This window comes from Euleptes europaea, chromosome 5, assembly GCF_029931775.1.
Source record: "Euleptes europaea isolate rEulEur1 chromosome 5, rEulEur1.hap1, whole genome shotgun sequence".
NCBI classification, from domain to species: Eukaryota; Metazoa; Chordata; class Lepidosauria; order Squamata; family Sphaerodactylidae; genus Euleptes; species Euleptes europaea.
This window is the reverse complement of record NC_079316.1, coordinates 21068693-21096665: the sequence shown is the minus strand read 5'-3', so window position 1 is coordinate 21096665 and position 27973 is coordinate 21068693. Positions and strand designations below refer to the sequence as shown.

The window sequence follows — 27973 nt, the reverse complement described above, 5'->3', positions numbered from 1 at the left end:
AGCAGATGCTCTACCACTGAGCCACAGCATATATCCCAGTACCCTTAAAATCACCACTTGCTCACTAGTATGATTTGCAGGCACAACACCCCAGTATTTCCCCTTAAAGGACTCCCTCTGACAGGGTTAGGAAAGACCTTGAATGAGACCTTGGGAAGCCACAGGCAGAACAGATCAGGTGTCCCCAACCTTTTTGAGCCTGTGGGCACCTTTGAAATTCTGACACAGGGTGACAGCTGCAACCACAAAATGGCTGCCTTGGGAGGTGGAGCCACACACACAGAGGATGCCTAAGTGCCACGTTGAATATGCTGGGGACCCCTGGAGTAGATGGTAGTGGAGAAGGACCAGCCTTCTGACTCTAATATGCTAGCTTTGTAATACTATCAGTTCTTGTTGTCTTTAGCATATCTTACACGCTTTGATAATCACATCTGTTGGGAACATTTCTGATTTTTACCCTTTCATGTTCCTTCTGAGCTCTGTGGCAAGCCTACCTCTGTTCCGTTTCTTTCCAACTGAGCAACTGAAACGTGGGCCTGGGAGCCTTAACTTTTTTGTGAACAGCTTACGGCAAGGCTAGTGCAGAAGTCAGACCATATGGTGCTGAACATATGATGAGCTCTCCACGGGAGTTTGAGTGGAATTAGGCTGCAAAATTTGGCAAATGAGCCCGCTACTATATCAATGGAAATGCAGGTCATCACCAACTTAATGGGATCTAATAATCCTCAGGCAACCAAGGTCATATTTCCTTCTTAGGAGAACAACAAAGTAATCAAACCACTATAGCAAAGTGAACCAAGTACTGCTAAATACACAAGAACCTTTATGCGGCCCATTTGTACAAGACTAGCAATAGCTTTGATGCGATGCATTAAATCAGCCCAACAATTGAAAAACATCCATAATGATCAAAGGCAGCTGTCTCTGAAGACATATTAGCACAGTCCCTAGTTAGATATTATTTAGTTTCTATATTTGTAATCCTACCTGTTACATCCAATCTAAGCAGTTTACACACACACACACACACACACATAAAAGGGGGGAGGAAGAAGAATAAGAAGAGTTGGTTTTTATATACTGACTTTCTTTACCACTTAAGGAAGAATCAAACTGGCTTACAATCACCTTCCCTTCCCCTCCCCACAACAGACACCTTGTGAGGTAGGTGGGACTGAGAGAGCTCAAAGAGAGCTGTGACTAGCCCAAGGTCACCCAGCTGGCTTCATGTGGAGGAATGAGGAAACAAATCCAGTTCACCAGATTAGCATCCGCCGCTCATGTGGAGGAGCGGGGAATCAAACCCAGTTCTCCAGATCAGAGTCCACCACCCCAAACCACCGTTCTTAACCACTACACCACGCTGTAGATGTCATAAGTGGAACACTGCTAAGAAGCATTCCTCAGATGAAACATCATTACACTTGGGATGCCGCCCTAGATGTGGGCTCATTTTCAGGAACTTGTGTTGCAGTCTGTTCCACAGAGCAGTTGTTTTGTTTTTTGCTACTCACCTATGAGGCATTTGCTAAAAGCACGTAATAGTATCTGAAGACCTAAACCAGCGGTGGTTAAGAGCAACGGACTCTAATCTGAAGAACTGGATTTGATTCCCCACTCCTACACATGGCCTACTGGGTGACCTTGGGTGATTGTAAGCCGCTTTGAGACTGCTTAAAGGTAGAGAAAAGTAGGGTACAAAAACCAACACTGCTGCTTCTTCTAGACTCTGGAAACTAGAGATTCATTATCAGCCTTGCAAAACATTTAGGGTCAGGACTCGTGTCCCTCTTGGAGGTGCTGATGTAAATATTCTCCTGGACTCTGCAGTATCCTATTTTAACCCCCAGCCACAGGGTCTCTGGTCATTAAGACCGAGTTATGGTTTGCCCGAATAGCCCAGATGAGCCCAATCTCGTCAAAGCTTGGAAGCTGTTTACATTGGAAAGAAGGCAGTTAAGGGGAGACATGAGCCCCGTGGCACAGAGTGTTAAGCTGCAGTACTGCAGTCAAAAGCTCTGCTCACGACCTGAGTTCGATCCCAATGGAAGTTGGTTTCAGGTAGCCGGCTCAAGGTCTACTCAGCCTTCCATCCTTCCGAGGTCGGTGAAATGAGTACCCAGCTTGCTGGGGGTAAAGGGAAGATGACTGGGGAAGGCACTGGTAAACCACCCCGCAAACAAAGTCTGCCTTGGAAACGTCGGGATGTGACGTCACCCCATGGGTCAGGAATGACCTGGTGCTTGCACAGGGGACCTTTACCTTTACCTTTAAGGGGAGACATGATAGAGGACTATAAAATTATGCATGGTATGGAGAGAGTGGACAGGGAGAAACTATTCTTCCTCTCTCATAATACTAGAACACGGGGTCATCTGCTGAAGCTGGAGGGTGAGAGATTCAAAACAGATAAAAGGAAGTATTTCTTCACACAACGCATAGTTAAATTGTGGAACTCCCTTCCCCGGGATGTGGTTATGGCTGCTAATTTGGAAGGCTTTAAGAGGGGAGTGGACATGTTCATGGAGGAGAGGGTTGTTCATGGCTACTAGTCAAAATGGCTACTAGTCTTGATGCATACCTATTCTCTCCAGTATCAGAGAGGCATGCCTATTCTATTAGGTGCTATGGAACACAGACAGGATGGTGCTGCTGCAGTTGTCTTGTTTGTGGCTTCCTAGAGGCACCTGGATGGCCACTGTGTGAACAGACTGCTGGACTTGATTGGGGCTTGGTCTGATCCAGCAGGGCCTTTCTTATGTTCTTAAGCTAATCAGGGTTGACTGTGATCAGTACTTGGAGGGGAGACCCCTAAGGATGACAGGGCTGCTGTGCAGAGGAAGCCAATGACAACCTCATATGTTGTCTTGAATACTCTATAGAATTTTATAGGGGTCGCCATGAGTCAGCTGCCACTTGATGGCACTTTTACTTGCTTACGGTTTGCCAGGCATGTTTGACTAATCACATTGGCCAAGTTGCAAACAGAAGCTGTACGAGCAAGTATTATCAATTCTGGACTACTGGCACAGGAAACTGTTGGCTGACAGAGAGGAGGCACAAGGAGGAATCTGTGTCAGATCTCTGCTGAATATTAGAAAAATCTATTCGGTACTGCAGGAAACTAAGCATATCATTAGGGTGTTTTTTTAATTCCCTAATTCTTTCCTTTTTTGGAAAATAGCTTCATGAGCACTGAACCATTGGACGTAATGGCTGGTTTTGTAATACTTTAAGGTAGGTTTACTGTGTCTGACAGATGGACCGCTTAAATTGCTGGTGGCGAACCACTGGAATGAATTTCTTAAGAGAGAAGTTATTTTGATGTTGCAGAAGGCATCACAACTGGTGTCAGCTGGATGTGGGCCATTCGTAGCGTACGCGTGTGTGTGTGTGTTAGTTTGTAATTAACCTCGTGTGAAATATTCATGCAAGACCCTTTTGACTCATACCGAATGGGTTTCCTGGTGTTCACTTGCAGGCATTGACCCCTGTGCAAATGGAAATGGAGGTTGCTTACACATCTGCCAAAATGAAGGCGGACTTGCAAAGTGTGAATGCTACTCCGGACATCGCCTTTCTGCAAATGGGCGGTCTTGTGCAGGTACAGAACTATTTGTCCAAAAGGAAAATAAAAACAGAAATCTCAGAAGCAGAATTGTTTTATAATCAGTTTAGCTGTAGCGTGTACTAAAGTATGGCTTCTTGTCAGGTATGAAATTAACTTACATTTCTTGCAGGTACTGTCTGTGTCCAGAGCTCAAAGCCGAAGATGGGAGGTACCACTTCAGTGATTTTTGTACATGCATATGTTCACCCCAGCTTCTTGTAAGAGGTTGGCTGGGAGAGAACATTTGGAGTGAGGTGGTCCATTAGAGTTTGGTCACTCACTACAAGCCCACCTCTTTCTTCAAGAGAGGTGCTGAAATTGAAGTGTCCTTCACCACTGTACTTCTGTTCATGATAGGGCTTATACTCATGAACATTTATTTTTTTAAAAATGGGAACAACTTCCTGAGGTACTTTTCCTCCATGATTCATCCCAGAAAGTCGTGGTGCCTCCGATTCGCATTGTTCCATCTGTTCTGTTCACTTTTGGCTCAGTCACTCAATTCGCTTCATCCCAAAGTGAGCCGCACTTCCAGTGTATACTGGGGAAAACAGTAATACATGCATTTCTTGGTGATTACCATATACAAGTGATTTCCAAAGGGTGTTTGTTCCAGGGAACTCTGGAGTTTCTTGGAAACTTCTCATGGGGTCGTCAGTGAGAAGATCTGTAATTGCATATACGATTATGTACAATTGCTTTCCTAACATACAGTTTGCCAACCACAATCTCTCTCCCTTTGCAAGTCACCACTGCAGAGAAGGTTGGGTGACTTTTCATTGAAACAAGATAATGATAGGGCCCAAATAATGTGGACCACTGCTCTACATGCATGCACATAACAGCAGATGTGTTGGATCTGACCAAAGCCATTTTGTTTAGTCCAGCATCCTGTCTTCCATAGTGACCAACCAGATGCCCCCAGAAGGCCTTCAAGCAGGGCATGGAAGCCAAAGCATCCCCCTGGTGTTCCCCCCAGTTCTGGTTTTCAGAGATGACTGTCCCTGAACATAGAGATCCTATTTAGGTATTGTGGCTATTAGCCACAGATGGACTGGTCCTCCATGATCATGTCTGATCCTCTTTTGAAGGACCACCCTAGAACAGGGATATCCAATTTTTTAAGCACATAGGAGCTTCTGGTATTTTGAGAAAGGATAGTGGGCACCACCACAAAATGGCTGCCATGGAAGGTGGGGGACAATTTAAAAAATACTGCCTTGGGTGCCAGTTACAAGATGTTGAGAGATTCTGATCTAAGTGTCATCCTATGGTGGGAGAGGCTATTTCTGAACGGACACTCCCTCCAATACGAATTTATTGTCTTCTGGGGTCTTCTGAAGCACCTCCTTCTCCAGTAAGGTAGAGGATAGCCCGGATTGTCTCTTTGCAAGTGGGTGCCAGGAAACACCTTGGCGGGCACCATGGCATTCAAGAACTCCACACTAGGGATCACTGCCCTAGGATATGCCCAAGAATCTTCTGCAGCACACATCCATTCATTGGCAGACTTGTCAGTTTGGGGGAAATTCTCTGAAGGGGCCGCCACAAAGCTGATGCTTCCGTCCACTCTTGTTTCATAGATGTTGATGAATGTGCCGAGGGGACAGCCAGGTGTACTCATCACTGTGTGAACACTCTGGGGTCTTTTGCCTGCGCTTGCAATCCTGGTTTTGAGCTCGGGGCGAATGGAAGGCAATGTTACCGTAAGTGACGTTTTTGCAGCAGTGCATTTGGGGGCCATGTCAGTCTGGGAAATGGCATGCCTTTGGTTGTGTATTGCTTTTTTTAAGAGCCAGTGTAGTTAGAGGAGAAGAAGAAGAGTTGGTTTTTTATATGCTGACTTTCTCTACCACTTAAGGGAGAATCAAACTGGCTTACAATCACCTTCCCTTCCCCTCCCCACAACAGACACCCTGTGAGGTAGGTGGGGCTGAGAGAGCTCTATAAGAGCTGTGACTAGCCCAAGGTCACCCAGCTGGCTTCATGTCTAGGAGTGGGGAAACCAACCCGGGTCATCAGATTAGCCTCCGCTGCTCATGTGGAGGAGTTGGGAATCAAACCTGGCCCTCCAGATCAGAGTCCACCACTCCAAACCACCGCTCTTAACCACTACACCATGCTGGCTCTCTAGTTAGGACTTTACAAGTATTGCATATCTGCATGTCAATTAAATGCTCGGTTTTGTAGAAGTGCTCACACCACAGGTTTCTGTGGTCATGAGCATGAATTCAAAAACCTGAACTATGCCCCTGAATTTCAAGAAGCAGTCTATACTTCTGATTTACCTTTGAGAGACAGTGAATTATAATGTGTCTGAGAGTTCCTGGAGCTACCCAAAGAACATGTTCAGACTACTGATTTTAGGCCGAATATTTCTTTCCAACTCTCTTTGCCTCTGTGGTCTTTATTTGACATCCTGGATGCAGCCAGAAATTTGAAAAACTCACCTGGACTCATATATGCGAGTCATCATCTCTCATCACTGACTTAAGGCTATAGTGTGATCTTTAAAAGTCTATCCATCATCCAGCTCAGCCCAAAACACTCTAACAATGAAAATAATAAGACGATTGGAAATCCAAGACCATTTAATCCATTGACTACCTCCATCAAATTGGTGTTTTTCGATTCTTCTGTTCTTCAGAGCAACACTCATGCAAGAGAAGATTATCAGCATGGAAATGATTCGTAGTCAGTAGTGAAGCTATTTGAAGTGTGGTGGAAAATAAGGGAAAGTATAAAATTGTTTTAGTACTGTAAGAGGTGCAGTAGAACTTGCTGAAGTGTTTCAATGTGCAAAACATATCATGCGTTAGGATACTTCCAGGGGGGCATTCATGTATTACTGTACTACTGTACAGTTGTAGTTTACGGGGGAAAGGTTTGACATTGCTACTCAGGAAAAGGTTGTTGCCGTTACTGTAGGAGGTAACTTGGCAGCAGGTGGAGAAAAGTGGGAAATTTAGAACAGCAAGATGCAGAGAAGATATCCAGTGTGAAGCACCAACGGTAGCCTTAATTCCCTACTACGCACTACCATTTGCTATTCAAGTGTGGTATATGCCTTGGGCAGTTCTGTTCCATCTCCTGCCTTAGCTGTCCAAGCATAGTATTGTTAGTACCTCTCGATTGTTCACTCATCAGCAGTGTAACTTCTGCCACGATCCCAGAAGTGGTGTCTTCATGTTTGCATGATGCTCCCGCCCCCAACTCTATGGTAAACCAGTAGTGTTTTGAGGGAATCCTAGAGACTCACACCTATGCAGTTATGTTACTCCCAGGGTCACATCAGAAGCAACATAATGGTGCCAGAATGCCACATATTTGTATGTCCCCAAGTCCTGTCCATCTCCTGCTTGTTGCCAACATTTGACTGGCAACCCTGTCCATCACTGTAGCGTAGGGAAGGGAAAAGCCACACACGGTGAAATTCTACTGCCTGGGCAAAGCTACTTACAGTCTGGAAGAGACAACCTCTTTCTTTTCGTTGCTTATTTGTTTCTTTTTTCTGAAAGGCATTGAAATGGAAATCGTCAATAGCTGTGAAGACAACAATGGCGGTTGTACTCATCACTGTGAACACTCAACCAAAGGACCTCTGTGTTCTTGTAACCAAGGATATGTCTTGGATTTGGATGGGAAGACATGCACAGGTGACGTACAATCAATTTTATCCCCTTTTGAAAGAGACTGTGACTTGTGGCTTAGCACTTTTTATATCACTTTTTATTTAGTGTCACAACTGAGCCTGGCTTTGGCTGGGGAGGGCGGAATAGAAATTGAAAAGAATAAAATTAATATTAAGTGTTACATGCATTAAGCCAGCATTGCGGTTAAACCGGACAACACTTGTATTTGATTTAAATTTATTTTTGTACTTGATTTTAACTGTGTTCTTGTTGAATCTGATTTGATTGTGTCTACTTGATTGTAATGGCCTTTGGCTGTATACAATAAATCTGTACCTACCTGTATTAAAGGTAAAAAACAACAACCCTGTTTACATGTTAAATACCCTTTTCTTCTACAGTAAGCCATGTTACAGGAGCTACAGGCTATAAGATGTGCATTCATATAGGCAGAGGACAAGATAAGCAGGATGAAGCCCCCGCCCCCCCCCCTTTTACCTTTGCAACAACCTCTGCACCATCTTAGAGTGAGCGATAGCAAGTTGGACCTTGCCTGACATTTCTGCTAACTGAAAAGGGGAGTTATATTTATCAATATCCTCCTCCCTCATACTGCTCCAAGGGGATCCCATGTCCCCAAGAATGGCCTTTCATGGGGCTTTTGAGTAGCAGCAAGAGTGGGGAGGCAAGAAAGTCATTCTCTGCTGATGAAAATCCTTCCATCAGTAGTCATTTTTGTCAGGATCCAAGCCACCCTCTAGCCTAAGATCTCCCAGTGAACTTTGTGACTGAGGATTTGAATTCAGGTTTTCTTGGGCCAAGTCTAGAGCTGAAGTGATTGTTTGTCTGAAGAGATCCAGTCCATGATGGTCGTCAAACCTAAGGGCATAGTCTCCAAGGTTGACTGTCTAGCTCAGGGTTCCTCAACATGGCACCTATGGACACACCTGGTGGCTACCAGTATTTCCCCTCATGCCTACCAAACTTTTCAGAAAGTGGGTGGAACCATTGTAAGGGTTTTCCATGGCGGCGGCAACCGCTGCAGCTACTGGAGGATCAGGAGGACCATATTGCCCCCAGTAATGAATTCCAAAACTTACGTCTTTTATGCATGGCTGTTTCACTCGCCGTCACCCCTCCAACGTCTTTGGGTCTTTGTGTTGATGGTGCATGCCATTTCCATCTCTGAATCCTAGTATTATGGGAGAGAAGAAGCAGTCTCTCTGTCCAGTTTCTCCACTCTATGCATAATTTTATGATCTGCTATTATGGGTAAGTGAAAGCCTGGAGCTGTTGTCGCTCGTTTGAGATAAAAAACATGCAAGATCACCACTGTTTTTATTCAACATTTGGTGCTGTGGAAAGTGTTCAGACTGTGGTATTTTACAGGTCAGCTATAACATGCCTGTATGCTTACATCTGCCATAAATTATATGTTTCATAATTATGTCTAAATGTCTGTACTGTTACTGTGAAAGAATACCCTGAGCCTAATATGATATACTTTGATTTTTAGCTCTTGAAATGCTGTATTGATTATTTTCTTTTTATGCTCTTTATTTCTGTCTTTTTAAAGTGCACTTTTTAATTAATGCTTTTAAGGTTTTCACTGATCCTTATAGTTATTTCAACCCCCCCCCCCCAATGAAACATATGTGAAATGTATGGGGGTCTCAAAAGCAAATTAAAATTAATTTTACCACCACCATCTCTTATTTTTTAATCCCCCGTTTGCAACCTTGCATGCTTATGGGCATAAACTTTGAATTCCAAAATTTAGTTTCTCACTGAGTAAAGAAGCATTTTCCTTTGTCTGTCATAAGGACATAAGAAAGGTCATGCTGGATCAGACCAAAGGCCCATCAAGTCCAGCAGTCTGTTCACACAGTGGCCAACCAGGTGCCTCCAGGAAGCCCACAAACAAGACAACTGCAGCTGCATTATCCTGTCTGTTCCAAAGCACCTAATACGATAGGAATGCTCCTCTGATCCTGGAGAGAATAGGCATGCATCGCGACTAGTAATCGTTTTGACTAGTTCTCTCTAGCTGTGGATAGCCCTCTCCTCCATGAACATGTCCACTCCCCTCTTAAAGCCTTCCAGGTTGGCAGCCATCACCACAGGGAGTGCTGAATCTATTGCCCAACAATTGCATTGGATGCCCTTGAGTTCTATTATTATGTGTGAGAGAGACAAGTTCCCTCTCTGCCCAATTTCTCCAAACTAGGCATAATTTTATAAACTTCTATTCATGCCCCTCCTCCCAGTTGCCTTTCTTCTAAACTGAAAAGTCCCACACTCTTAAGCTTTTGCCAGTTCTGCTACTCTGCCTATTGAATCTGGCGTAACTAACCGGCTGCTAACGGAAATAGGAAATGCCTTCCCTGATGTAACTAGTGGTCTGCATTAAAGCTGAGGTTATTTAAGTAAAATGAGATGGTAGCAGTTGCAGATGCTTCAGTTAAAATCTATTATGTGAGGGGGGAAGAAAGTATTTTCTGCTAACTGATAGGGAATGTGCTTCCAGGCACAGTAGGTTTTAAAAGGAGCGAGGAAGCTTTGATATGATCTGAAATATTACTCAGGAGCCTTTTTGTGGCATTTTCAGGGGAAGCAACATTGCCAGTTCCAATAACCCGCATTAATCAATTTCACACCAGGCCTCTAACCTCTGATGATTGATTACACAATTCCTCCCCCTTCCTTCTCTCTCCTTGTTGACTGTGATCCCCTAATAATGTTGGCACCCTTTCCAAGGTTAATTGCCACGCTGACCTTTTGCTTTTCCTTCAGTGGCATTCTGCACATTCAGCACTGGGCAACCGCCTTTCAGATAGCAAATCTTTTGGATCAATCGGAGGTTCGCTTCTGTCTTGTTTCATCATAGCGGGTCAGCAGTTTTAGGGCGTGTGCACTTCCAGCTACGGCAAAGGCACACTGTGTCACAGAGTCACCAAGCTGTCAACAATTACTGTATCGTTATTTTTTAGCAATGATAATTGCTTTGAAAAACTTACATTCTGCTATGCTTTTGAGGTTCTTTCTTTCTTTCTTTCTTTCTTTCTTTCTGTCTGTCTGTCTGTCTGTCTGTCTTTTTCTTTCTTTCTTTCTTTCTTTCTTTCTTTCTTTCTTTCTTTCTTTCTTTCTTTCTTTCTTTCTTTCTTTCTTTCTTTCTTTCTTTCTTTCTTTCTTTCTTTCTTTCTTTCTTTCTTTCTTTCTTTCTTTCTTTCTTTCTTTCTTTCTTTCTTTCTTTCTTTCCTGGAAGCATGTCATAGATGCATTCAGACTTTAACTGACATTGAACTGGGATGTCCCTTAACCCAGCTTGGTGCCAAGATTGCACGCAAGCTTCATGCCTTCCTTCTCCTCCCCTTCCCATTAGACAGATAACCCCAGTTACCCATAATGTGTGAGTGCCAGTGCAGGGGAGAGGCTGTGGCTCAGTAGTAGAGCCTCTGCTTTGTATGTAGAAAGTCCCAGGTTCAATCCTCAGCATCTCCAGTTAAAGGGACTAGGCAAGTAGGTGATGTGAAAGACCTCTGCCTGAGACCCTGGAGTGGACAATACTGCCGGTCTGAGTAGACAATACTGACTTTGATGGACCAAGGGTCTGATTCCGTATAAGGCAGTGTTTCTTCTGTGAACCTCTTCATGAGCATTTTTTTTGTTTTTATTCCTGCAGACTTGGATGAATGCGAGGCAGAAGATTCCTGCTGTTCACAGTTCTGCGTCAACTACATTGGAGGTTATGAATGCAGCTGCAAAGCAGGTTTCCGCCTTAACCCTGATGGCTGCAGGTGTGTTGGTAAGCACTTCAAGATTGTCAGGCACTGTCACAACGCACCCCAAAGGCACACTGCAGAATTTTAGAACAGGAGATCGTTCGAGCAGTTTATCCATGCCTTCCGATTCTGCTTGTCAGTTGTGGTCCCATGGCCAATGGCAGTGTCCCTTTCAATACGTGAAAAGCTGGAGTAAAGAAGAAGACAATGACGACTTGGTTTTTATATGCCGACTTTCTCTACTACTTAAGGAAGAATCAAACTGGCTTACAATCACCTTCCCTTCCCCACAACAGACACCTTGTGAGGTAGGTGGGGCTGAGAGAGTTCAGAGAGAACTGTGACTAGCCCAAGATCACCCAGCTGGCTTCATGTGTAGGAGTGGGAAAACCAACCTGGTTCACCAGATTAGCCCCTGTCACTCATGTGGAGGAGTGGGGAATCAAACCCGGTTCTCCAGATCAGTCCACGGCTCCAAAACAGTACTCTTAACCACTACACCACGCTGGTTCTCATGGTATAGAATATGTCTTGAGGGCACATAATTCATAGTAGTATAACTCTGCACAGGGTTGCACTGTGTCAGTCACTGTAATGAAACTAAGCAGCTCTGGGCCTGGCCAGAGCTTGAATGGGACATGAACTGGCTGCCCTGCGTATGCCTCTTTCAGTTCCCTGATGGAAGAAAGATGGGATATAAATGTATTCAGGAAATAAAATAACACACCTCCCTCCAGTGTTACGTTCTGCCATGTAGTTGGGTCATACAGCAGAATAATGATCCATTGAAATGTTTTGGTGGCAGTTGAAAGAACCTGAGCAAACCCCCAAACTACAGAAGAAGAAGAGTTGGTTTGTATATGCCAACTTTCTCTGCCACTTAAGGCAGAATCGAACTGGCTTTGATGGACAAAGGGTCCAATTCAGTATAAGGCAGATTCATGTGTTTGGTTTGCCTTTGTTCCCCGCGGCTTCCCTGCTTGACTTTGCTTCGTTCATGTTGCAGATGTGGACGAATGCCTCGCTGACACCCATGGTTGTGACCAACGCTGCATTAACTCCTTGGGTTCCTACGAATGTGTGTGCGAGGAAGGGTACCGGCTGGGCGTCAACAGACAGTCTTGCAGCTGTAAGTAATTCCAGAGAGTTAGGACAGTCTTCCTGGGTGAAAATTCAAGTCATTCTCCAGGATTTTAGAAGTTACAATTGGGATTTATAAATGGAAGCCGAAGCATGTCAAGGGCATATATTCTTTAAAAATGAGGTCCCTTGGAGTGAGCTTGTCTTCAGTCAGTTCAGGGGCAGTCCCAGTTTTTGGAGGAGCATGGGAAGAGAATGCCCAGTGGCATTCTTCCCACGCCTTCTGCTGCACCACCTGTTGGCACCTGCTTGCACTCACCACCATGTGACCTCCACCTGCCTGTGTGGCTATACCCGTTCACTTGCAAGTCCTCTCACCACCTTCACTCCCAGCCTCATATGGCCTATATGGCCTTCCTCTGATGACACAGGTGGCCAAGAACACAGGTGGTGGAATGACACACATGGGGTAGCAGGGCGGTTTTGGAGGGGGAATCATGACAGCTGTGGGTTCCACCAGAAAACTAGGGCCTCAGTAGCAGTACCTTGGGATATGCTGACCCTAACCCCCTACTAGATATGGCTGAAGTCCTATATCTAGAAGAAGAAGAGTTGGTTTTTATACCCCAATTTTCTCTACCTTTAAGGAGTCTCAAAGCGGCTTAAAATCTCCTTCCCTTCTTCTCCCCACAACAGAAACCTTGTGAGATAGGTGGGGCTGACAGAGTTCAGAGAGGACTGTGACTAGGCCAAGGTCACCCAGTTGGCTTCATGTAGAGGAGGAGGGAAACCAACCTGGTTCACCACATTAGAGTCCACCACTCATGTGGAGGAGTGGGGAATCAAACCCGGTTCTCCAGATTAGAGTCCACTGCTGTTAACCACTACGCCACGCTGTCTCCTGCTGAGGAATTAAATCCTCCTACTGAGAAACTAAATTCTCAAACCAGCTGCCTTTAATGCAAGAAACTGAAATTTTCATTTCTGATTTCAAAAAGGCTTTTTTGTTTCAGGATGAACATTTGATGTAGGTTGTGATGATGTATTTATTTTAAAGTACATGATTGTGCAAATTCTGGCTTTTAATTTACTTGTGTGTTTCCTTTAGAACAAAATGTTGTCATTAGGTATTGTATGCCTTTGGTTCAATTGTCACATCTTAAATTATTTGTGCATTCTTTAGTTGTGGTCTGTTGGTGCGCATGACATCCAGAAACCAATGAAATTTAAGGCAGATAGATAGCAGCTTGCTTGGTAGGCCCTTTCTTTTCTTTTCTTTTTTTTTAAGGAAAGGTACAATTACCCCGTGCAAGTGACAACAATGGCTTATCTAAATCCTTTGTTTAGCAGGACACCATTATTAGCCTTCTTAAGTTAGGTTAAGCAATGATGTGTAAAATCTCACATTGTTCAATGACAGGCAATTTGAAGGGTGTATTCAGTGCACACACAACAGGCAACAAACAAAACACCAGCATACACAGAGGGTTCTTCCGGCAGATTTTATCCATACACGCGGTGCAGGTGATCTTTGTAAATGTTAACTCAGTGTTTTCCAAGCTTTTGATAGCTGAGGCACCCCTTTTTTCTGAATAGAAATTGGAAGTACGTTTCACTCATACGTCCATGATGATTTGTTTTTAGAGTAAGAAGAGACCTACCTGCCTTCTAAGGAATTCATCCCTTTTGTTTCTGTATGTTTTTTTTTTAATTGACTTCATTTATACAGGTTGAGCATCCCTTATCCAGACTGCTTATGACCAGAAATGGTCCGTATTTTGGATCTTCCGTGGTAGAGCTGGGATTCAAACATGAGTCTAGTCTGATGCTCTAGCCACTGTACAATACTGTCATCCTTGTAAGGGCAGTTAATTCTGCCCATCTCTGTCTCAGGAACAATAGAATTAGATGTTTGTTTTTATATATGATTTCAGCTGCAAGACTATTATATGCACAGAAATGGACACAATCATATATACCTACAATAGAAGAATGGCTTGTCAAGATGTTGGGGTTAGTGGAAATGGTCAAACTGACTGCTCTGATTAGAGAAAATAACTTATCTAAGTTTGTAAAAAATTGGAAACCCTTTATTGACTTTTTGCTTAATATGGGAAAAAATGAATTGATAATTTGTGGGTTTGAAGATTAGAAGAATAAGAATGTAGGCGTGATAGAGAAAAGTTTTATTTTTAGTTGTAAGAATAATTAAGAAAATAATTTTGTATTTGTAGCTAGAGAACAGGTAGTGATTTCTTAATTAGATTTATATTCAATACAAACGAAAACGGAAGTACTTTTTGTCTGTCTGTTTTTATTTTTATATATTTTTCTCTCTTTCCTTTCCCTTTTTATCCTGTTTATTGTCTTGATGTAAATTTGTTAGCAATACATTTAATAAAAACCATTTTAAAAAAGGAACAATAGAATTATGTGGAGATGTGGCAGAATTACCTGCCTCCGCCTTTCACCAGAGGAGGCTGATTGAAGAAAGGCAATATCAGAGGGGCGCTGCTGGGCATTTTCTTCAGTTGGAAAGTACTTTGAGTTCACAGGGCACCTGTTAATTAATTTGTACCTCTTGGCACACTCTGATCTTTTGCAGGGCTCTCGTACCCTAGCGTGTGGTTTGGTGATGGTTGCTTAACTCATTCATCCCCAAAACAAATTCCTGGAATTGTCAGTTTTCAGAACTAGATTTCCCTCAGGCCACATTGTAGAACCTGTCCAAAGATGAATCTATCTAGTACATTTTTTATTGTGCACTTCCTGCAACATGGACTCCCTGCCCACCACCACACACATTCATTTTGTTGTCACAAAAACCCTGTAAGGTAAGTTAGGCTGAATGAGTGAGACTAGTCCAAAGTCACACAGTAAGTTTCATAGCATAGTGAGTGTTTGAATCTGTGTCTCCTCCAGTCCCTGTCCGACATTCAACCTGCCACTCCACACTGATTCTCTAAAGATAAATGGCTTTGTTGATTTCTATTTCCCATTTGGTGGTGGAAAGTGCCATCAAGGCATGGCCGACTTATGGCAACCCTGTAGGGTTTTCAAGGCAAGAGACAAACAGCAGTGGTTTGCTATTGCCTGCCTTTACATAGCAATCCTGGACTTCCTTGGTGGTCTCCCATCCAAGTACTCACCAGGGCTGACCCTGCTTAGCTTCTGAGATCTGATGAGACTGAGCCAGCCTAGACCATCCAGGTCAGGATATGAATAACAGTGCTGTTTATTCATCGATGTAGACTTGTTCTATATACATAACTACATGTGTCTTCTTAGTTGAAAAAGAATTGCCTCTCTACACTTAGCACTAGATGACGAGGAGCTAGAAGAGGAAGAGCTGGAAGAGGTCAGGAGTCCTTACCTTCGCTTCAGAAGGCCACCTCAGATCCTTCATTTCAGTATGTCCTTCGATTCCTTCTATGAGGATCAGGAACAAGATGTTCGTGGAGAGCTTGCTCTTGAGCACTCAACTGGTGAGATTTTTTGTGTGTGAAAACCATTTTGTATTTTCAAAGTAAGCATGATAGTGGTGGATTTTCATGCAGTGGAGGATCAGAACAGTGGCAGAGGGGGTAGCCCCAGTGTTAGTCTTCAGGAGCCAAGACTAATTGATTTATTGTGACAATTAGTGGTAGAGCACCTGTTTGGCATGGCAAAGGTCCCAGGTTCAATCCCTGGCATCAGGATAAGGTAGAGAGTGATTTCAAAGGTCTCTACATGTGACCTTGGAGAGATGCTGCCAGTCAGAATGGTGAAGAATCGTTTTGACTGTGGAAGCAGGCTGGGGCGTGAGGGTGGGAATGCGTGACTTTTGCTCACTAGCGGATGGTCAAAAGCTGTAGGAAATGGGGCAAGTTTGAGTTTGGGAGGGGCTGTGGCTCAGTGGTGGAGCATTTGCTTGGCATGCGGAAGGTCCCAAGTTCAATCCCCAGCATCTCCAGTTAAAGGGACTAGGCAAGTAGGTGATGTGAAAGACCTCTGCCCAAGACCCTGGAGAGCTGCTGCCAGTCTGAATAGACAATACTGACTTTGATGGACCAAGGGTCTGATTCAGTATAAGGCAGCTTCATGTGTTCATGTGTGAGAAAGGGTGAGAACCTAGGAATAGTTTGTGTGTGGGATTACTGGGAAAGTGGGGAGAAATGAAATATTTCATTTATATATTTATTTAACACATTTCAATGCTACTTTTCCACCCAACTAGGGTCGCCGAGATGGCAGACATCAAAATGCTAAGATATTTCAGTGCTAAAATGACATTTAAAATCAAGTATATGTAAAATTATCCAGTAAGAACATATGAACACCTGTAACATCAAAACCAAAGAGGAGGAGGGCCAATCACAGTTATTGGTGGTATTCCAAACAAAACAAAACAAACGTCTTCAAATTTGCATTGTTACATGTAAAAAAAATTAAAATATCTACAGATGCTTATGGTTTTTCTATTTGTTGGTGTATTTATATTTTGGAACATAGCTTTACGAGTAATGCTGATCTACAAACTCTTTGGCCACACTCTGTAGGGGCCGTCTCACAGAAGAAGAAGAGTTGGTTTTTATACCCTGCTTTTCTCTACCTTTAAAGATCCTCAAAGCGGCTTACCATCTCCTTCCCTTCCACTCCTCACACCTTGTGAGGTAGGTGGGGCTGAAAGAGTTCTGAGATAACTGTGACTAGTCCACGGTCACCCAGCAGGCTTCATGTGGAGGAGTGGAGAAACAAACCTGGTTCTCCAGATTAGAGTCTGGCGCTTATGTGGATTAGCAGGGAATCAAACCAAGTTCACCAGATTAGAGCCCGCTGCTCTTAACCACTGCTCCACACTGCCTCTCAGAGGCAGGTCCAAACTACTAGCGATCCCAGCATCATAGGCACCAGCAGGTTCACACTACCTTCAGTTCAAGACTCAGATTATATCCACCTATTTTCCCCCAACCAAGATTGTCTCTGCTTTCAAATCCCCCCACCGTGAGGTTTTACTTGGCTCCTGGTTTTGGACTACTGAAAGCAGTTGTCTGTATTAAGGAAGAAATGCAAATACAGTGTAAATATTGTATGAATGGAGGACACTGAATCTGAAAGTACAAGTTCAGCTGTGTGCTTTTTTTCCCATTCCAGTTTGCATGGATGGCACATTTGGCAGGGACTGCAGTTTAAGCTGTTTGGATTGTATGAACAGAGGGAGATGCAACAGTGAAAACAGCAGCTGTGACTGCCCACCTGGCTGGACTGGAATTATCTGTAATGAAAGTGAGTATTGTGCTTTTGGCGACGTTCCCGACGCTTTCCTGGGGTTCTGTATGACTGTGCTTCAGATGTTAATGAGGGCAACCTCTAGCCCTAGGAGTCTTCTGGTGGGAAAGTAGCAAAATCCTGTACTTTGCCAATCATTCGGCATACGTTTAATGGCCAACAAAGGGCCATCAGTGCAATTCTTACTGGTCCTGGGAGTGGACTTTGCAAAAAAAAAAAAAGGAACCTCTCCATTGGTCCCTTGCTCCCTTTTCCCTTGGTCAGCTTCTCCATCAGTATGTAGTAACAGTTGTCACTGTTTCAGCGTTTTTCATCAGTGCAGTTCTAAGCAGAGATACACACTTCTGAGTCCAATGAAATCAGTGGGCTTAGAAGTATGTAGCTATGCTTGACAGCCAGCATGGTATAGTGGTAAAGTTGCAGTGGTTTGAAGAAGTTGACTCTAATCTGGAGAACCGGGTTTAATTCCCCACTCCTCCACATGAAACCAGCTGGGTGACCTTGGGCTAGTCACAGTTCTCTTAGAGCTCTCTCAGCCCCACGTACCTCACAGGGTGTCTGCTGTGGGGAGGGGAAGGGAAGGCGATTGTAAGCTGGTTTGATTCTTCCTTAAGTGATAAAGTCTTCATATAAAAAACAACTCTTCTCCTCCTCCTTCTTCTCCTCCTCCTCCTCCTTCTTCTCCTCCTTCCACTATAAGGTTGCATCCATATATATTGTACTGTCGTTGTGCAAGCCATTCTCCACTGGATTTTCCACTCTGGACAAGACAGTCCAGTTGCAAAGGATTGCTATGGTTTGACAATGGCATAGTCTTTGGTGATGAGCACATGAACACATGAAGCTGCCTTATACTAAATCAGACCCTTGGTCCATCAAAGTCAGTATTGTCTGCTCAGACCAGCAGCGGCTCTCCAGGGTCTCAGGCTGAAGTCTTTCACATCACCTACTTGCTTAGTCCCTTTAACTGGACATGCTGGAGACTGAACCTGGGACTTTCTGTGTGCCAAGCAGATGCTCTATCACTGAGCCACAGCCCCTCCCCATAGACTGCACATGCAGTCTAACATAGGCTTGCACAGCCTGATCCACCAAGCCAACTGCAGCTCACCGTTAGGATATCTAGGATATAACACCTGGTGTTAGAACCTTCAGGCATCCCATAATGGCCCCTGCCCAGGGGAAGGCCACTACTACCTCAGCAAGCATGTTCTGAGAGTGGTTACTGCCTTGCTTCTCTCTTCCAGCTGTGGCAAGGACTAGTCATCCCTTGCAGGCTTGCCCCTTCCTGGACACCATGGCATAACAGCCGTCTAAATTGGCATCAGTTGCTGTTCCTTGCCACTCAACCGGGATCCTTTTGAGTGAGCAAGCAGTGGTAGTCATAGGGACCTGATGCCCTGAGGGAGAAGGCAAGCAAAGAAGAGAAGGCATTTGCTGCCACCAGCCACCCATCCAGAAAGGACAGGGGGTTGGATCCTGTGGATCCATCCCACTTTTGAGAAGGCTCCTTCTGCAGGGTGAAAGGACCACCGTTAGGGAAATGTAATCATGGCATCCAACCCACCCTCTTATTACCACATAGTTACATTGGTGTGATGCATTGCAATTGACCATGGCACTCGGTAGCGAGCAAATGAATATTGTTGTCTATGGAATCTGCTCCGGCACAACGCCGCATGCGCAGTGTTTGTGTTAAAACCTGATCACTCCATTTCACTCCAGCACAATAGCAGAAACATAATTTCTTCTCATCCCTAATGCAGGAGGATGATTGTTTTGCTCATTCATCTTCTTGGCTTTCATTACAGCCTGCTCTGCAGGAACCTACGGCAAAGATTGTAGCAGCCTCTGCAAGTGTCAGAATGGAGGTTCCTGCGACCCTGCAACAGGGGAATGTCGCTGCCCACCAGGAATGAATGGAAAGTTTTGCGAAGATGGTCAGAATTTCATTGTTTATCTTGGCATTGTTTCCAGCCGGCTGCCTGACGATCGCCTGCTGTGTTGGCCGTTGTCTTTTTTAATTGGCATTGATGTGCTGTAGAAAGGCTCTGTCAGTATAAAACAATAATCCATTTGGGGACTTGAAAGAATGGGGTAATTTCTGAAGAGGAGAGGATCTGGCGTTTAGGCAACTTGATTTCTTCAGATGATTTTGTATAATGACTACAGTGCCCCTGAAGCAAAGGTCTGCCATCGGTGGCATTAGAGTCAAATTCTGCTCAGTACAGAACCAAATATGTCTCTAATTTTTTTTAAAAAAGAATTAAGGTATATTGGAGGGGTAGGTGGGATGCCAGAAAAGCCAGTATGTGAAGGGAATGGCAGGCAAAGGTTTTTATGGAACGAAAGGGCTTCTTAGAGATGCTTAGGAGAAAGGGAAATGATAAAGAGGAACAGTTGCCAAGTATGAACCATGCACAGATTTATGACAGTTCAGTAAAATAATTGTATAGGTTGAGTATCCCTTATCCGAAAATCTGAAATAATCCAAAACCCAAAACTTTTTGAGCACCTACATAATGCCATCTGACCTTATACAACGGGTCACAGTCAAAACACAGGCACACAACAGACAGTTTATTCAGCATCCCCGAGGGAAAATTGCTTATTGGTAGCATATAAATTCGGAGTCAGGAAAGATGGGGATGCCAAACAACCACAAATTGTCCATATGGGTGTCTGAGATAGTGACACTTTTGCTTTCTGATGGTTCAATATACACAAACTTTGTTTCATGCACAAAATTATTAAAGATGTTGTATAAAATTACCTTCAGGCTATGTGTATAAGGTGTATATAAAACATAAATGAATTTTGTGTTTAGGCTTGGATCCCGTCCCCAAGATATCGCATTATGTATATGTGTAAGATGTGTAAGATTTACTATTACGGCATTAGCCAGGAAAGATATAAACCTTATCAATAAAACCCATGACGTGATAAACTAATCTCTTTGTAAAAAAATACAGATAAAATTTTATCAATTAAAATTAACCTTATTAACACTAGTAACCTTGTCCGAACAGATTTTGATTGCTGCAGAACAATATTTGGCTACCTGTAAATAACACTGAGAGGAGTTTCATTTTCTCTTCCTCAGGACTGGATTCCATTGTGTTAATGAGAGGAAGAATTAGCTTCTGATGAATTCCCTTGTAATAAATACACCTAAATAGAATATGACTTATATTTTCCATTTCACCTGACCTGCAAGGGCATCCCTACTCAGATCTTGATAACTTCCTATATTTTCCCTCCAGGATTGCTGAAGGCAAAGCCAACTCTCTTTCCAGAGTTAGGGCTCTCCTTTGCTTATTTAGCTCTATAACAGACAGATATTCAGCTGGAGTTTATATATATATAAATGCAATTATTCCAAAATCCCCAAAAATCTGAAATCTGATACACTTCTGGTCCCAAGTGTTTTGGATAAGGGATACTCAACCTGTAGAGGGTGTTCCTGTATATTTTTATTGTGAGATCTTATATGTGCCGCTTCCTAACAAAGGACTCGCAACAATCAATGTTTGGGCTGCAGAACCTTGTATGACTTATTAAACAAAATGGCATTATCAGTAACATTAAAGTTGTACGGTTTCAGTTATTTAAATTGGACTTGTTGAACTCCTGCTGTGCATTTTGACATAGTTTGGCCATTTAATTATAAAAGGTTGGTGAGCCTCTGCTCTGAAGCAGGGCCTGATCAGAAATAGAGCCAAAATTTCCTGAGAGCCCAACCAGGAATAAAAGGGAAATAACCTCACAGCAAGCCGAACGACAAACCAAAGAAGGCTGAAGAACAGATAAAATCTATTGCAAGAACATGTATAATCCTAGCAAAACAATCATGCTTTAATAGATACAGATATATAAGTGTAAAAGCGTACAAAAATAAAATACAGATCAAAGTAAAAACTACTCATCCAAACCAAACACACCCCGGTAATACATGCCTTCTTTCCACACAAGAGCAGTCTGCTAATATTTTTAAAATAAGCATAGAAAACAGTGCCTTTTTTCATATTAACCCTCCATTGTCTTTTTACTCCTCTGTTTCTGTCAGGTTGCCCCAAAGGACTTTTTGGGAAGCACTGCAACAAGAAATGCCATTGCGCTCACAGCAGCCATTGCCACAGACTGTATGGAGCCTGTTTATGTGATCCTGGGTTATACGGTCGCTTCTGCCACCTAAGTAAGTCAGTTCATGTTGACCAATGTATTTAATGCCCGAGAGGTGTCGTTTATGCTAACCTACGACATTATTTCTAAGCTTGCGGTCCAAATAAAACGATTGTCCTTCATTCTTTCATTCCTTCTATTGAACTTCCTCTTGGTCACTTCTCTGGGCTGCAGGAGAATTTCAGAACAGCCATTGCTTGATTTGCCCCCATTGCCTAGACCAGGGGTCCCCAACCTTTTTGAGCCTGCTGGTGCATTTGGAATTCTGACGCAGCACGGTGGGCGCAGCACCAAAATGGTTGCCCCAAAATGGCTGCTGCAGGAGGCGGAGCCAGCCACAAAACGATTGCCACAGCTGAACTTCAGCAACACAGTGCAGATCCTTGTGCAGGTAGCAGCCGACGCCAAAGCAGCATTTAGAAGAATCTGCACAGCCAATCAGATCTCCAATAGTCAATCAGAAGCCATGCTGGGCAAAAGCCCTACCTGGCCCCACCCACGTCTTAAAAATGGTGGGAACCAGAAAAGGTGGGTGCAGGTGCCATGGCACCTACAGGCACCGCATTGGGGACCCCTGGCCTAGACTCTTTGTAACGTCACTGAGTCCTATCCAACTAGTGATAATGCTAACACTTCCTCTTTTTCGGAATGTAGCTTGTCCCAAATGGGTCTTTGGACCAGGATGCTCAGAAGAATGCCGGTGCTTAAAACAGAACGCTTTGGGTTGCAATCCCAGGAATGGCTCTTGCATCTGTAAACCAGGTTACGAGGGAAGCAAGTGTCAAAAAGGTACCGGAACTTCCTGTTTGTACGGGTCCCTTTCTCCACGCAGGTCCTTTGTCATCGTGCAATATTTGATTTAGTTGATACTTTTACTGTAAAGTTGGATGCCCTCTTAAGGTTCTGATCCACTGAAGTGTGCCTGGGCTGTGCATGGCTGTGCAAAAATACTTAGCTACTCCTTTGGAATGCAATTGGGCTACACATGTGTAGACTGCTAGACTTTAAGGACCTTGGCCTGATCCAGCACAGCCTTTCTTATGTTCTTACATTGTGATTATGCATGCATTTTCCGACGGTCAGAGGTCACCTCACTCTCCCCCATGCGTTTCCTCATGTTTTCCCCATGTTTTCTGGATGCTGGCTAAACATTAATCCAGAAAACACAAGCAAAACACACGGAAATGTGCAGGGAAAGCAAGGCGACCTCTGATGGTAGGAAAATGCAAACATAATCAAAGCAAAACCCCAAAGTTGTCGGCGGGATGACTGTGAGGAAACAGCCATGCATAAATGGCCCTAGTCTTGCGTAAGACCATGAAAACTTAAGCAGAAGACCCAGCGTGGTATAGTGGTTAAGAGCAGTGGTTTGGAGCGGTGGACTCTGATCTGGAGAACCGGGTTTGATTCCAACACTCCTCCACATGAGCGGCAGACACTAATCTGGTGAACCGGGTTGGTTTCCCCACTCCTCCACATGAAGCCAGCTGGGTGACCTTGGGCTAGTCACACTCTCTCAGCCCCACCTACCTCACAGGGTGTCTGTTGGGGGAGGGAGAGGGAAGGTGACTGTAAGCTGGTTTGATTTTTCCTTCAGTGGTAGAGAAAGTCAGCATATAAAAAACCAACTCTTCTTTGTCTTCTTCAGAATTCCCAGGACTCTTTCCAAAAATTAACGTAAAAGCTCTGCTTTGCAGATTGTGTTTGTTTTTATGAGGCTAGGATTAGTTTCAGTTCAGACTTCCATGTTTGTTTTATAGTTCACGCACACCCTTTTAATAATTGTTCATGCTTCTGTGGCACAAGTCAATAGGGCTTTACTTCGAAAGCTGTGTATTTAATTTGTTTTGCGGCTTCTACTGTGGGTGTCTTCTTGTTGAGATAGATTGCGATAAATCGTGATCTTGTGGAGCATAAATTAGACACACACACACACAAAGTTCAAGACACATTGCTTTCTTTCAGTAAATATAGAGGTTTACTATATCAAAAATAACATAAACTTGGAATATAAATCAATAACTCATATCTACAATTCATTTCCTAAACTCTTGCTAGCATGTGGCTAACAGGCTTTAAGGCTTAAAACACAGTAAAGCATATAGTTAACATTATCTACTCAAGGAAGAAGAAGAGAAAAGAAGTAAGTAACTTCTTGACTAAAACGGCAGCTTCTAGGATCACGCCAGAACATCACATGACCAATAGCTCTTGATCTGACCAATCAGTTTCAGTTTCAGTCACCTTTAATGGCATGATAATAAAATAGTAGTCACAAAAATACATGAATCTCCATACTCCATACTCACAATTCAACAGTATAACTAAAAATTAACCATTAATTTAAAATTCATCGGCATTAGATTCTATAAGATCAGACCAATCAACACTTGCCAAGTGGCTAGCACCACCCCCCTGAGTCAGTGTAAATGAAACACAAACATTTAACTCTTTTTGCAATCCTGGCAGAGACAAAACTCGTAGACTAATTCCCAACGCTTCTAATGTCCTTTCCCTTATTTTTAACAGCATGTAGCTCAGGTAGGTTGTGAATCACAGGCAAGGCAGAAGAGCCCCACGGGACCCAAAGACTGGACAAGTTTGTATGTCCACAGTGTAAAATGTGATGCTGTTTGCACACATGCTGTTAGGAATTAACACAAGTTCCACATTTTAACCCTGGAAGAGGTAAAATCCTATGCATGGGGAAGTTCAGAGAACCTGTCAAGCTTCTGAGGCTGGATAACTATGCACTTTTACTTGAAAGTAAGCCCTGTTGACTAAACGGAGGCTATTGTATTTTGGTCACATTATGAGAAGACAAGAGTCACTGGAAAAGACAGTCACGCTAGGAAAAGTTGAGGGCAGCAGGAAAAGAGGAAGACCCAACAAGAGATGGATTGACTCAATAAAGGAAACCACAGCCCTCAATTTGCAAGATCTAAGCAAGGGTATCAAAGAGAGGACATTTTGGAGGACTTTGATTCATAGGGTCGCCATGAGTCGGAAGCGACTTGATGCCACTTAACACACACACACAAGCCCTGTCGAATTGGATAGGACTTCAGATCAGGTTTAGTTTAGCACACAAAGCTACCTTAGGCTGAGGCAGACCCAAAGATGTCCCAGGATTGGTCTTGTCTACTCTGACTGGTAGCAGCCCTCCAGGGTGTATGGCAGAGGTCTTTCACCTGATCCTTTTACTGCAGATGTTGACGGCTGACCCTTCGACATGCAAAGCCCATGCCCTGGCCACTGAATCATGGAAGATCTTTTGCTGCAAGTAAATTAAACAGGCACTCTTCATAGAAAAGGCAAAATAAAATTGGACACATGTTGTCATTCATTTATTGATTTTATAGGGCTGGTTTTAAATTGCTGTTTTATAATGTTTTTATTTTGTTTTATTGTATACTATGTTGTTGTGCAAGCTGCTCTGAGCCCAGCTTTTGCCAGGACGTGTGGGGTAGAAATTTGATTAAAAAACAAACAAGTAAATAAAATATTGACTTAATTCAGGAACTGCAGGAATTGACTCCCAGGACACGGAAAATTATGGCTTCTTCCCTCTCCAGTTAATGAGCAAATGTAATGCAATGGTTAGAGGTCTAGCATCTAGAGACCCAGGTTCAAATACCCACTCTGCCATGAAGTTCACTGTGTGTACTTAGAGCAGTCACACACTCTCAGCCTAACCTGCTTCACAGGGATGTTGTGAGGGGGAAATGGGGGAGATGGGTGATATAAGCCACCTGAACAGTAAAAGAAGGCGGTTAAGGGGAGACATGATAGAGGTCTATACAATTATGCATGGTATGGAGAGAGTGGACAGGGAGAAGCTTTATCCCTCTCTCATAATATTAGAACACAGGGTCATCTGCTGAAGCTGGAGGGCGTGTCAGGCTGCTATCTCGGTTTCGTCTCTGTGCTGTATTGTCTGCCCCCCAAGGTCGCATGCCTAAGCCTGGGAAAACTCAGCTCCTGGGAAACTGTATTCCTGCATGTAATCTCCCGCCTTTCCTGCCTTATAATATCTCCCAGCTAGTGAGCCTTTCATAGCTGTCATTTTATTCGTTTGCACTGTATGCCTATTTGATCAGTAAAAGCCATCTGTTTGGACTCTATATGACTTTGTGGTGATTTCTGGTTCTGTGGGCCAAGGGCTGACATTATGACAGCTATCTCACATCTTCACCGTTCTCCTAGCCAGGCTGGAGCCCAGGGGGGTTCGCCTGCCACATGGATGGGAGCTGTGCAGCTCTCCAGGTGATCTACTACCCTGGAGCCCTTCTCAGAGGACCCTACTCTGTTACAGGACTTAATCGCTGAACTTTTCCGGACGAACCGAGAGGTTTGCCGCTTGAGGGGACTGGTACACGCGCAGTGGCAATCTCTTACAGGACGTCTCTGGATGTTAACATCGGAGGATACTGATGCTCGTTTAGATCTTCAGGACTTGGATCAATTACTGGACGATGCCCGATTGGCGACTGAGGATTTACAAATATTAACTGGACTTTTGGATACTCTTATTTCTCGACAAACTCTTTCTACCATGGCGGGAGCCCCGCCGGAGGGTTTTTCCCTGATCCCGGATGCGGCCAGCTGCCAGGCTGAGGCCAAGCGAGTCGCTATTAGCACCGCTCTTCTCCTTGTGGAATGTACAAAGGACACCCCGGTAGCCACCTTGGCTCAAGTTTTGACCCCGACGTTTGGAGCCGAGGCATCCGCACTAGCGGTTCGAGTACAACCTCTGCTGGGCGGGGAACCTGACCCCATACTCTTGCTCCTCGAGACAGAACTTTTGCCGCGCATTACAGCAGAGGCTGCCCTAAGACTTGAGAACGCCAAAGTTCTTGCGGATCAGCAAGCCGCCGAAGCGGCTAGGGTCGCAAGAGAGAGAGAGGCGGCGGAAGCAGCCAGGGCGGCTGCAGCACGGAATCAGGCGAACGTGGACACGCGCCCCAAGGACTATGTACTGGGACTATCAGGTCTAACTTTTTCCCCGGCGTTTGTCCCGTCGCGTGCGACCCAACGCGCACGCCGTTTGGCTGACCAACGTCGAGACTCAGATGAGTCTGAAGACGAGGATTTATATGGGGATAGCTCTCAATGGGCCACGAGCTTCCGAACCAGTAAGCCTCATCTTACTGGTGGCCCAAGTGAGGAGGTTCATCTTTTACGAGCCCAGAATCGGGAGCTCTCCGACCGTGTTGATCGACTCCAAGAAGTAATGGAACTTATGCTTCACGAGAACAGGCAATTACAACAAACCCTGATGGCTCAGAGACAGCCCGTTCCGATACCGGGTCAGGGGGTACCCGTACAACCACCCGCTAATGTGCCTGCTCCACCCTTACCTCCTGGAGCTCCTGTTGCTCCTCCGCTCGGACCACCTGTGCAACCACCTGCTAATGTGCCTGCTCCACCCTTGCCTCCTGGAGCTCCTGTTGCTCCTCCGCCCGGACCACCCGTGCAACCGGGTCAACCCGCGCCCGGCCCTTGGAAGCAACTCAAATTGAGGACTACGTATGACGGATCTCTTGAGACTTTGCCTTGTTTCTTGCATCAAGTGGACAGTTATATGCGAGAACAAGGTCAACTTTTCCCCACGGAAGATAGCCGGGTGCGGTACGTAGCTTCCCTCCTGACAGGCAAAGCGGCTGACTGGATGGTCCTTCAGTTTGACACCCGCTCTCGTGCGATTCGTTCCCTCAACAACTTCATGACTGCCCTGAGAAGGAGGTTTGAGGACCCCTTCCTGGGAGAAAGAGCCAAAACGGAACTCTTACAATTAAAACAAGGCTCTGCTACAGTTCGAGAATTTGCCGATGAATTTCAGCGACTGGCAAGTAAAATTGTAGGTTGGCCCGAGACCACCCTAATCCATCATTTCAGGGAAGCCTTGCATCCTGACATTCTGAACTGGTCTTACATGCGGGGCGATCCCGATACCCTCGAAGGCTGGATCCTATTAGCCGAGGAAGTGGAAAGCCGCCGCCGTTTTATTTCTCTCGTCCGTCAAAAGCACAAGGAGAAGGGCACCCCAAAGCCTCAACCCAAGGCACCACTGCTCGTCCCACGAAATCCCCCACGTCCGCTCCAGGAACGTGAAGCCCGATTTCAGAGGGGTGCCTGTCTTACATGCGGAGAAATGGGCCACTTTGCAGCCGTTTGTCCACGCCGCCAGGAATTATTTCGTCCCAGCACGACAACCCGCGCCCGAGGTCGTCCACCACGCAGAGGCACCGCGGCCACCCGCAGCGCAGCTCCGGGAAGGCCCACACCCTCTGCACTCCATGCCGGGGACCCAGCCTCCCTGCCTGCTTCCAACGACCCCGCCGGGTCTCGGATTACAAGTGCCCCATTGGGGGACAGCTTTCCCTCTTCGGATGAGGAAAACCCTTGGATTT

General features: G+C 44.6%; 1 protein-coding gene across 1 annotated transcript in view; it reads left to right on the top strand.

Annotated features, from left to right (window-relative positions):
- Positions 1 to 27973, top strand: part of LOC130478222 (multiple epidermal growth factor-like domains protein 6) — a 239285-nt gene that overhangs the window by 141538 nt on the left and 69774 nt on the right. Inside the window, 10 exon segments of the mRNA XM_056850373.1 lie at positions 3488 to 3610; positions 5200 to 5322; positions 7135 to 7272; positions 10931 to 11053; positions 12037 to 12159; positions 15428 to 15595; positions 17244 to 17375; positions 19190 to 19318; positions 21445 to 21573; positions 22215 to 22349. Of these exon segments, the coding sequence (XP_056706351.1) occupies positions 3488 to 3610; positions 5200 to 5322; positions 7135 to 7272; positions 10931 to 11053; positions 12037 to 12159; positions 15428 to 15595; positions 17244 to 17375; positions 19190 to 19318; positions 21445 to 21573; positions 22215 to 22349 (1323 nt within the window).